The 12,436-nt window shown below is 38.2% G+C and overlaps 1 protein-coding gene across 3 annotated transcripts in view; it reads left to right on the top strand.

The window, feature by feature from the left end:
• The window catches only part of PKIB (cAMP-dependent protein kinase inhibitor beta), a 68,713-nt gene extending 59,238 nt beyond the window's left edge, over window positions 1–9,475 (top strand). For 2 of the 3 annotated variants that reach the window (XM_060753271.2, XM_067466899.1), the window contains exons 2-3: window positions 6,612–6,786; window positions 7,809–9,475. In XM_060753271.2, the coding sequence (XP_060609254.2) occupies window positions 6,639–6,786; window positions 7,809–7,894 (234 nt within the window). In that variant the 5' untranslated portion in view covers window positions 6,612–6,638 and the 3' untranslated portion in view covers window positions 7,895–9,475. Of the gene's footprint in view, window positions 1–6,608; window positions 6,787–7,808 lie in introns of all 3 variants that reach the window. The other variant, XM_060753270.2, reaches the window with a different exon arrangement.
• Window positions 9,476–12,436: the final 2,961 nt, after the last annotated feature.

Here is a 12,436-nt window from a genome sequence, read left to right as displayed (position 1 = left end):
TAAATACGTCAATAATAATAATAATAATAATAATAATAATAATAATAATATAATAATTTATTACATTTATATGCCACCTTTCTCACCCCGAAGGGGACTCAGAGTGGCTTACAAGATATAATTGTTTCAGATTTGTGCGCTATTTTCTTTGGACTTCATTCTGGTCTTGATGTAATACAATTAAGAGACAAGGAGTCATTCAGTAGGTGTTGCTATGGCCGGGCAGCTAGGCCATTGAAGTACTCTTGGTGAGAGGCTGTGTGGCCATGGATGCGCCCTGCCCAGGAGCTGTAAATATCACCATAATGGAGGTGGAGTGATGGCATACTAAGAGTAACATCTTGGAGAGTTATTTATACAACATTTTAATCCTGTGCCCCTAACAATGAGCCCTGACTGACTCTTGGGGTTTCCAAGTGGAGGGTTTACAGCTTGGAAAGTAACTTTGGAGCTACAGCTCTGAGAATCTTCCAACAATCATGGGCATACAAGCTGTGAGTCTGATCCAAAATGACATAACCTTTCCATGCTGTATATTGATCCCTAGTATTTCAGTCAAAGAACACTGTCCTGATATTTTGTCCTAATAATGAATTTTCTTCAGTAAAGAAAAAGATTGAATAAGTGGTGGAAAAATACAATACATCATTCCCTACAAAATCTTGTAAAAAGTGGAGACAATTGCATGATAAAAGCCTTGCCCGAAAGTATAATTTATTTATTTCCCTATATGCTTAAAATGAACTCTCCTTCTTGCTTGTACCTTGTCTACATTGACATCGAGGAGAAGTTGCTGGCAAACCATTCAAAACTCTCTCCTTTCCTTCCCCTCTTTCTTTATTTGACTCAAAATAAATAAGCAGTCTCATTTCCTTTCCTGTCATAGTTTGGCCAAAGAATTTGAGCCACAGCTGGGTCAACATGAAATGATAACCTGCATTTGTATTAGACTTTATAGTGCTTATCTATTATTAACTGCTTTTGTAACATTCATTAACAGAAGTTGGAACAAGAGCCACAGTTTCCAGCCAAACGTTTCAAGCATCGTTTTCGGCCAACTGTTTCGTCTGAAAGCTTACACTGTGATGCAAGCATGCTCTTGCCAATACACTTTTATTTCTTTGAAATGAACTTCCATTAAACATACATATTATTATCAGATTGATTCAGGGCTTGAAGCAATGCAAAAGAGCTTAATAACTAGAAAAAAATAAAAATCTCACATCTGAAGTTGAATTCTTGGACTTGGACTTTTACGTCTCATAAGTTAGGAACCCTGGTGGCACAATGGATCAAACCCTTTTGCTGATAGGACTGATGACTGACAGGGCAGTGGTTCGAATCCAGGGAGAGTGGGTTGAGCTTCCTCTGTCAGCTCCAGCTCCCTATGCAGGGACATGAGAGAAGCTTCCCACAAGGATGGTAAAACATTAAAACATCTGGGTGTCCCCTGGACAAAGTCCTTGCAGATGGCCAATTCTCTCACACCAGAAGCAACTTGTAGCTTCTCAAGTCACTCCACACACACACACACACACAATCTAATTGGAAGAGAAAATAATCTGTTTTTTAAAAGTTTTTCTTGCTCTGAAAAATTCCCAGTGTGTAGCAAAAGACTTACAAAGCACTTGCATGGCAATGTAAATGGTATGATTTTGAAAGCTGAATCAATAGCTTAACTAACACTTTTAAAGATTGTGTCACTGTGTGTAAAGTAATTGTCACCAAAGTCATGTGATATGGAAATAATCTCTCTCTCTCTCTCTCAAAAAAAATGAACATGACAAAATCTGACCAAGTACAGCAAAAAAAAATAACGCCCAAGGGAAAATGAAATAAAAAGTCGCCCTCACAAACAGAATTTAACCACAAGCCAACCAATAGAATCAAGAAGATGAGAAAAACCACATCAAGTGACTAGAGTTTGGGAAAGTAACTTTTAAAAAACCACAACTCCCAGCATTTCCTAGTTATCTCGGTCTCTGCCTCTACTGTTGTGGAGATTCTGAGATTTACAGTCCGAAAGTACCTTTTCTGAGCTCTATAGCTAATAAATGTTAACAGCTTTGTAGCAAGCAAAGATCTGAGTAGCGTCACACCATTTCCTGATCCTATTTACAGATTCTCACTTCCTTTCTCCCATGAGAATGCTGAGTGCTTGGAATAGCAATGCAGTATTTAACAGTTCTGTCTTCACTTTGGTCTTTTAAAACTTGTCTTCAGCTCCCAAAGCACAGCTATTCCATATTTGACTATCAGTATTTTCCCAAGGTTTTGTCATTAGTCTTCAATTTTGCTTTTTAAAAAAGTGATTGACTATAAAATATATAGTTATCATAATCTACAACTTGGCTGGAAATGACTCAGAGTTACAAAAACTTTAGAGCCCCTCAGCTGAGATATTCATGGAGTTGCAATCCACAAAAAAGTAACTTTTTCAAGATGTGTCCCAAATGCTGAATGTTTATTGTATTATGCTGGTTCTATCTGAACAACTTATAAACTGGAAACCTCTTCACTTTCTTTCTAGAGCAACTTGTAAGGATTTGTGTGTCATTTTCTCCCTACTAATGTCATTTATTTATTTATTTATTTTGTCTTGTATACCGCTACTCCCAATTTGGCTCGGAGCGGTTTACAGCAGTAGATTAAAACAATACAACCAACTTTAAAATACATTAAAAGTGAGAACAGACATAGTCCCGAGATATTCACCCATCGAAAGCTTGTCGGAAAAGAAAGGTCTTACAGGCTTTCTGAAAAGCAAGTAGCTCTCGGATGGTTCGGGTTTCAACTGGCAAGGCATTCCATAAATAAGGGGCCACAATCGAGAAGGCTTTCTGCCTAGTAGAGGACAGATGGTAAGTCCGGATGTTGAGGACTTCAAGCAAATTTTGGTCTTCAGACCGAAGTAATCTCTGGGGTTGGTAGGGGGATAAGCGGGCCCTTAAACAATGATACCTGGAAATAAAAATCTAATTTTCCTTTCACAAATTGAAGTGAGTTCATGGTAAGAGAAATAGACTTTCCCACCCAGATCTCATACTGTAAATTGGGAAGACCCATTCACAACTTTTGGAATACCCTTGGGAATAGTGTGGGAGATAGTGCAGAGTGTCTCCAAAAAACAGTAGTTCAGAAGACATTCCAAGAATGGAGGAGTAACTTAGGAACTAAATAAAGTCTTGGAGTGTTGACACTAGTTTTAAATAAACTCAGCTGGTGAATGGCATCAAGATTGTGGCTGAAATGCAAAGCTTGAATGGACAAATAGTGTAGTTACTCACAGCATAACAAATTAACATCATCCATGGAGGTGAGAAATACAATCATACCTTAATTATCAAAGCTTCTAATAATGAGTCTCCATTTAAAAAAAGTTTTGTACAAACAGTCCCCAAGTTATGAACATGATAGGTTCTGTAGATTTGTTCTTCAGTTGAATTTGTATGTAAGTCGGAACAGGTACATTTTCAAATTGCAACTCCAACCGTGTGTGTGTGTGTGTGTGTACACATACATACATATATAGCTTTGGATATCATAGGGAAGAGTTAACACCTCTATGGTATTTGTTTTGATGTCTGTGCTCCTGTTCAGAAGATTATACCTCACTTTCTGTCCCTGTGACAATTGAATTTGAAAAATTGGCTTGTTGTGGAAACAAGATTTGATTATAAAGCTTCAGTGGAGGCACCTTTTCCTCATGACAACTCTTTCAGGAGTGAATTTCCCTTCTTAGAGTCAGATTTCTCTCACTTCCTGTTGTCTCACCCCATGCTTAACTATGAGGCTTGAGCTTCACTGCCCTATATCCCAGGATCTGATCTCAGATCATCTGCTTTGAACTGGATTATATGAGTCTACACTGTCAGATAATGTGGGATAAAAAGATAATATGAGATCAGATCCTGGAATATAGGGCAGAGTAGATCCAGTCTCAGTCGTTTGCAAGTCAGATGTTTATAACTCGGGGACTGCCTGTATACTCCAAGCCCTGTTTCACATTTCTCCTCTGCCAAGCTGCTAGGTTTTATTAGCATCATTGCCAGTGGAAACGTAGTTAAGGAGAGCTGGAGAAAGACAGACTTTTGGTGTTGAGTTGCAGAAGTGTGTCACAGTAAACAATGCAATAAAGCTTAAGCAAAGAAAGTGTAGCCAATCCTATTGTGTGCCAGTACGTGTCGCTGTATAACAAATTAGGCAGATAGCAGCTGCCCACAGAGTCCCTTACTTCAGCAAGTATAAATAGCAATAGAGAGAGAAAATGGGAGAGCTGATAGGCCTGCCTAGTTAGCAATCCCCTTTGTGCTAAAATTAATAGATTTATAAATCTGGACATCAGAATGGAAATCATAAAAAAGGAGCAGAGGATAGCGAAAGGGGAAAAATCACGAGATGCATTTTGGAAGAAGCCTTCTGGTGATCTCTGGAAAATTCAACATATTTTGCTCACCTGACCAGGTTGTTTCAGTTAACTGTTCATATTGAATAATAATAATTATTATTTTACTGACACAAAAACACAGTATTATTATTATTATTATTATTATTATTATTATTATCTCCATCTGGTGTGTATGTTTATGTGTGGGTGTATGCTTAGGGATGTATCTATTTGATTAACTTTGGTATACTAGTACTAGTATATTTTTAGTTGAATTGATCACATTTTATCATATCAATCCATGAGTAGATTATCAAAAAGTAATATTATGAAGCAAAGAATAAGAGGAGTTGTTTTTATAAAAGTGTAACATGTAGTGGTAACACCGTACTATAAAAAGCAATAAGAAGAAATTACCTTTAAAAAGTAAGTTTCTAAGATAGTCCAAAATGGGAAACTAGAATTGAGTTTTTGCATACTTGTGGATATGAATAATATTTAAAAACCAAAGAGACAATTAAGTAAATCAATGGGAATTGAGCATGATCATCAGTCATAGATAGCAGAGTGCAGATGGAAGATTTCACACATTTGGCAAAATGGACTCTAATCCACTTAATATTTTAAATGCTACACACAGAACATTGTTTGTTTGACAACCCAGTCCAGATCGCATCAAACAGTAGTTGTTTTTTTATTTGAAACTAGCTTGGGGACCCAGCGGTGCCCAGGTTATTTGAGAAAGGCATTGTTTGACTGTGCTCCAAGTTTAGTCTAGATCCAATGTCGTCTGGTTCAGTGGTGTGTGTGAACTACAATTCTCATAAGCAAGTCCCATGGTCCATCCTCCTCCAAATCACACCAGGATGTAGAGTGGGTCATGGGGGCTCTGTGTGCTACGTTTGGTCTTGATCAGTCATTGGTGTGGGTCACAGTGGGCTCTGGAAGTGAGTGAAGATATTGAAGATCCCATCATACATGGTCTGTCGTCCCCAAACCACACCAAGCCAAAGAGCTGTCATTGTCTGTAAACACCTTCAAGGTCATGTGGCCAGCGTGACAGCATGGAATGCTGCTATCTTCTTGCAGAAGCAGTATCTATTGGTCTACTCACACTTGTATGTTTTCGAACTGCTAGGTTGACAGAAGTTGGGCCTAACAGCAGGAGCTCATCTACTTCCCAGATTCACACCATCAACCTTTTGGTCAGCAAGTTCAGCAGCTTAGTGGTTTAACCTGTTGCACCACCAGGAGGCCCAAGTAGGGAAGACCAATTGATTCAGTAGAATTTGCATACATGTTGACTCAGTGGGTCAACTCTGGTTTGAACTTGAAACTATATTTAGGCCAATGTATTTAATGGTGTTAAAACTGTAAATTGGTTTATGTTTTTTCCATTTCCCCCAAATTTTCAACCCCCTGCTGCAAAGCCTGAGAAAAGTCCCACCCTTTCCCCAAGACTTCAGCATTTCTGGAAACCTCATATTTCCAATTGCGTAGCAAACAAAAGTGGAAGTTGAGAAATGGTTGATAATAGAGCTGTGATACTTTTTTCACTTAAAAATAAAGAAAAATTCTATCCTAGTTTATAGAGAAAGCATGTGATTTTGTATAGATACTTTTTAAAGTGTTCTATAGGGCGTGTCATCAATTCTCAACTCTATATTCACATAGCAACCTATTGTGCCTCCTGAGAACTTTCTACTAACTGCAGCTTTGTTTCCATGACAAGCATTTGAAACAAAGTTTTCTTTATGCAATTCTTTCACATTGTGGTGAAGTTTTCTTTCTGCCTAAAAAACAAACAAACACTGCACAAAATGTGCTTCTGACATAGGACAATAGGGTAGGATTCAGAGATCTTCCTATTGACTGGTAAATGTACCTAAAGAATATATAGTAAGAAATAGTTCACTCAAAGATGTATATTGCTAAGAAGTCTGAGTGCTTCATATTGCAATCCTCATGGTTGCTTGAAATTTGCTTTTATATCTGATCAGTATTGAAGTGAAGATGGGAAAAATTGAAATGAAAGGAATGAAGTTCCAGCAATGGTGTCTTGAAACCTCTGACATTTACTTAGGAACAGCTAGTTCAGTGCTTTCCTCAACCAACTGATATTTTGATTTTCAAAAGAAGAACAGCTATCTCCTATTAAATAAAAGAGTTGCTTCATCCTCTGATACTCGATCAAAAAGGGAATCTTCTTCTTTTCTCTCAGTAGATCTTGCTATGAAGAAAGAAAACAGAGATGACTGATGTGGAGCCTGTGGTCACAGATTTTGCCGCCTCGGGAAGGGCTGGCCGCCGAAACGCCTTGCCAGACATTCTGGGTTCTTCTGCTGGGGCAGGAACGTCAGACTTACCGCACAAGTTAGCTGAGCTCTCCATGTCAGACGGTAATGCCTTCCCATTAGTAAGAATCAGAAGCTACCTAATAATCATTTTACTCTCTGGCAGCATTGGGAAAAGCTCTTTCATACATACCACATAGATAAATGAGAGCTCACTTGGTTTAGTGCAGGCATGGGCAAACTTGGGCTCTCCGGGTGTTTTGGACTTCAACTCTCACAATTACCAACAACCAGTAATCTGTTAGGATTGTGGGAGTTGAAGTCCAAAACACTTTGAGGACCCAAATTTGCCCATGCCTGGTTTAGTGATTTGAGTGCTGGATTATAACTCTGAGGGAGCAGGGTTAAAATTCTCCTTTCAGTCATGAAACCCATTGGGTGACTTTGGGCAAGTTACATTCTCTCAGCCTCAGTAGGAGGCAATGACAAACCATCTTTGAATATATCTTGCCATGAAAAACCTATAGTAGAATTATCATAACTCAGTCAACTAACAATAATTTCCAAATGGGTGTGCCAACTCTGTAGGATGAAAGAGACAGAACAATGACCCAGTTGGCAACATTAAAAAAGGAAAATGAACACACTATGTTTCATGCAGTATGTACACACTTGAAGGCACATAGTTATATTGTGCCTTCAAGTTGCTTCCAACATTTCATGAACCTAAGGGAAACATTCTCTACTACCCATCTGCTGGATAGCATAGGACTCTCTTCCCCTTCTAGCCTTTTTCTCTGCCCCAAAAACCTGCTCTAAAGGATTCCCCAGCTCTCTGTAGCAAGTCTGGAGAGCACAGAGAAAACTATAAAGTCATTCTGTCAGTGCAACCTTGGTATTGGATCCATGGGTATGTGTGTGTTGATTTGTATGTTTTCAGTGAAATTAATATACAGCCCCAATCAGAACTTACTGTGTAATGTCAGCAATTCTCTGAACACTGTGTAGTCCCTTATAAACACAACATGCAGTGTTCCTTTTATCTAAACTCCTAATACCAAGACTGTTTTGACTATCTCATTCAACATGAATCTAATATGTTGACTCTCTTATACACCCTTCTTTAGCTGAAGGAGCTGAAGGCGGAGAAGCATCATCTTCTGGCACTACAATGGAAAATCAGGAAACAGAAGGAAAGAGCATGGATTCTTAATACCTATGAAATCCTTGGTTTGCACTGATCGTCAACAGATGGCACTTCCAGTCTGTGCAAGATACTGAAATATACCATACGTGTAGCTGGGTGACATGAATAAGGAGCTATTCAAAGACTTCAGCAGCGTGACCTAGTTCATCAGACAAGTTTTTCTGTGTCTAAATCTGCAGAATGCATGTAAAGTTCTAGCACTGTTTTCTGTCCTGTAGTAAAATCAGCTCCACCATGTCCTGTTGGATAAGGTAAATAATCAGATACAACAAGAACGTTGCTGCTTGGTCAGTCTCTTGGGACCTTTTCAGCATATAAATACAATATTTTTTGAACAGGTTACATAAATATTATTAAGCTCTTATCCAGAGTTGGCACAATATATAGCAACACGATGTATGTTTGGTTCAACAAGCTGCAGTCACTTTGCTCAGCTAAGGCCACTTAGATGTGTATATATGTGGAAATAAAAGAGAAGTGAGCACAATGCCCTGAAAAAACCTGTATATTTCATAATAGAGAAAAGCTTACAAAATAACAGGACAGTGATGCTAAAGGGGTGAAAAATAGCCTTGGGATTCAACACATATGTTTAGAGCAGTACTATCTGTACTATTAGGTAAAGTGAGGCAGTTGCCTGGAAGATTATGGGTGCTGAGGCCAAAGTTGTGCCCTGCACTCCTTGCAGTAGCTTAGCGCCCTCATGTGCAGTAGACAATGCCATTTCATCACAATTACTGAAATTCCTCTACCAGTTCAATTAGGATTTATTATTTTTAAATAATACAGATAGTTATCTTGTCCATCTAGCCTGTACTGTCTAGTTTTCAGAGTCAGTGACACATATCTTTAGCAGACATGCTACAGGTATACCAGTAGAGCAGTCTGGTAGGTGTCCACAATCCCCATGCAATGTTGCACACAGCAACAGGTTGATGGGAATCAATCCTTTTTTCTAGCAAGAGAATTAAAGACTAAATGTCAAGATGCTATAGACATCTGACTTCCCCATACCAACTGTACTTGTATTGTGCTGTTGTTTGGAGAAACCCTTCTTCAATAATTTTGAAGTTTTATTTTCTCATCTCTACTTAATGCACATCAAAGTTGAAGCTATACAAAGCCCAGAATATTTTTAACATTGCAGGATGCTTTGATCTTTAAAAGCAATTGAATGTCACCTGTCTATAACCTCAAGAACCCCTTTTTGAGGTCTGAATTCTATCCAAAGATGCACTGTGTACTGAGAAAAATGAAAACTGTCAGGAATCATTGAGAGCACCTTGGATTTTGAAATCGTTTTGTGAGTGTATACTATACTCCCCTTTCTTGAATCTGCCTCTGTCAGTGAGCTTTGCACTCTACTTAAACAGAAGTTTCTAAAATAAACTCATGGCATTTGTTAATGACTTAAACCATTACATTATTTTAGCAAATGCAGTGAAAATTCTCATTATCTCATTCAGTCTTTGGTATCTTTCATCAGTACTGTCTTTATCAAGACCTGTGACACAAGCTTTTCATTGAAGCTGACGGTGGATTTATTTTCTCTTAATTGATTTTATTAAAATCATTGTTGTGAATGCATTTTTCTTAATATATTTTCCCATATAAAATAATTGGTCCATGTTTTCTAATAAAAGTTGTATTGGTTAAAATAAGAGAATCTATGTATTCTTTGTGCAGCACTTCGATGGTTCAGCCATTGTTTCAGTTTTTGCATCAAGAACAAGGAACTGAATCTAGATTACAGAAAATTTTGAGTCATTACTGCTTTTCACAAATGTAATTGTGTCTACTCAGCTCTAGATTTTTAAACATGGTTTTCTGTGGGTGACCTAATGGTGACTACTGGAGGGCATATGTTGTGTATCAGAAATCAGAACTGATGTGGTATATCCAATTTTCTGAATCAGCACCCCAAATAACCAAACCGAATCTGAAGTTGACCAAAACCCAATTCATATCCCTTTTGGTATTAATGTTGGAGAGTAGTCCTTAGTCAAACTGGTCAAAAAAAAAAAAAGGTTGGGAACCACTTCTTTATACAGAATCACATCCCTGACACATGTGTTCTAATATCCTGTTGGTTAGTCCCAACTACAGTAGACCCATTCAATCAGGTGTTGAATGCTGAGTCAACAAATTATATTGAATCAGCCTACCCAATTGGTTCAATATATCTACTTTAGTTAAGACCAATAGAATATAAACCATAGTATGGACATATCTGATGCTGTTGTGTGCCTTCAAGTCATTTCCAACTTGTGACCCTAAGGAGAACCTGTCATAGTATTGGTAGAATTTGTTCAGAGGAGGGTTTTGCATTCGCCTCCTGCAACATACCCTGCCTTCATCCTCTACATTGGCCTTTACTTTCAGAGATGGGCAAGGTATGTCCTATGGGCTGTATGTAGCCCTTGGGATTTTAAGTGTGGACTACAGCATCCTCCAGAATCCCTCAAGAATCCCAGATCTCTACCAAATCTTTTTAAAAACAATTTGGCTGATTTGGTGACAAAGTTTTTCCCCCAAACTACCTTAAAACACATCAGTTTGCTCCGCTAAGCCTTCCTGGCCCTCAAACCAGACACAAAAAGGGAGGAAACCAAAAATTGACCAATATGACAGCTGGAAGTGACATCACATTACTCCAGCTGTACTGAAATGTATTGCTGCGGCTCATAGGTAAGTGCTGGAAGGAAAAATGGTTGTTGCTTGTTTGTAGTTACTCGATCATTACCAGACACATACTATCCTAAAAGAGGTATGGGCATCACCCATAACAAGTACATACCTTAAGTAGTATGCTATGTTATAATGTGACTTATGAGAGCCAATCACCAAATCAACATTTGATTTCAGGAATATTATAATATTGGCTTGCAGCCCTGGTAGACATGGCCAACTTTGCAGTCAAACATTGCCTTGCGGCAAGGGCAGGGTTTTGCTCTGTCCCTCTTGAACATAGGTGATGTACCAGACTTCTAAGTATACTGCTACAGATATAACCATTGGAGTTAAAGAAAGCAAGCCCACCATGACTTGCTTCATTTTTGTCCAAAAGGTAAAGAAGATGATGGTCTGGTCTTTTCTGAAATTCATTCAGCTCACATTTATTCAAGAAAAAAAATTCCAGATACATTCTGTGTAATTTAATCTGCTGCCCTACATGCCAGTTATCATTGTTACATATTTCCCAAGGCATATAGTTATATCGCATATAAGACTCTTAATATTGTTAAATATGAAAGTCATCATGGAAAGCTTTGTGCTTTGTTACTTTCTTTGTCCCATAGTTCATTAATGTCTGATTGAGCCAAGAAATGGGTAAATGTCTAACATAATACACTTGGCATTGCATGCTATGACCACTAGGGGGCAGTCTGCATCCATTTGAAGAAATTAAAACAGCTCTAACTCTGTTCATCTCTGGCACAGACTGATTCCTTCCAAGGTTTCTTCTCAGCTGAGATAAATAGGGTTCGTCCTAGCTGAGGAATTTTAATGAGCAGCATTCTGCAGATTTTTGACAGCATGAAGATCTTTGTGGAGCTTGTTTTCAAAAGGTACCAAACCCACCTGAACAAATTTCACAGATATCGTGGAAAACAACATGCTGAGGATATGCATTATTTTGCTATAAAATGAAAATTTCCAAATCCAGTACCAAAGGGATTTGATACATTTTGATAGTTTTGATCTATATATAATATTCTATGTCACTTATATCTCATCTTTTCAGGGGTTTTTAAATTCTATATGTACCATATATATACCAATGTAGTTGAATTAACAACATAAAAGTAATTTGTTTATAAATTGAAATTCTCTGCACTTGGAAGAAGTTAGCAAAAATTAAATTAGCACATTGAGATCAATGTGCTAAAACAAAAAGAGAATAATGCCCAGTCTTCTTTATCAGCTGCTTTGTTAAGAACGTTTAACAAACTGACCATTTTTGGCTCAACCAGCAGAATGGATCCCCTTTTCTCCATGTAGTTGATGCCCAATAAGGTCAATTGGGGCAAAGTTATAACTATAGCAATAGTGCTACAATTGTGACTAAGAAGTAATCGTGAAAATGGAATGCTTTGGATGGGTAAATCTAAGGCTGGATCTATACGGCCCCTTCTACACTGCCTTATATCCCAGGATTTGATCCTAGATTATCTACTCTGAACTGGATTATCGGAGTTCACACTGCCAGATAATCTGGGGTCACATCATAGGGTATAGGGCAGTATAGATCCAGCCTAAGTAGCTGGTCCACTCAAATACCACAAACATCAGAAGTTCAAAGAAATACATCCTGCTAACATCTGTCCTGGATTATAAAATAATACCCCCAAAATATCAGCAGAAAGCAATGAGGGAATTGTGTAACAAGTGCTAATGCTACAGGACAGACAAGAGTTCTTTCTCCCCCCCTGGACATTCCACAGATATATAAACCCCACTTGCCTTGTTTCCAACAAACCTCACGACCTCTGAGGATGCCTGCCATAGATGTGGGTGAAATGTCAGGAAAGAATGCTTCTGGAACAT

The sequence above is a fragment of the Anolis sagrei genome, chromosome 1, assembly GCF_037176765.1.
Source record: "Anolis sagrei isolate rAnoSag1 chromosome 1, rAnoSag1.mat, whole genome shotgun sequence".
NCBI lineage: Eukaryota > Metazoa > Chordata > Lepidosauria > Squamata > Dactyloidae > Anolis > Anolis sagrei.
This window is presented reverse-complemented; position numbering and strand designations above follow the sequence as displayed.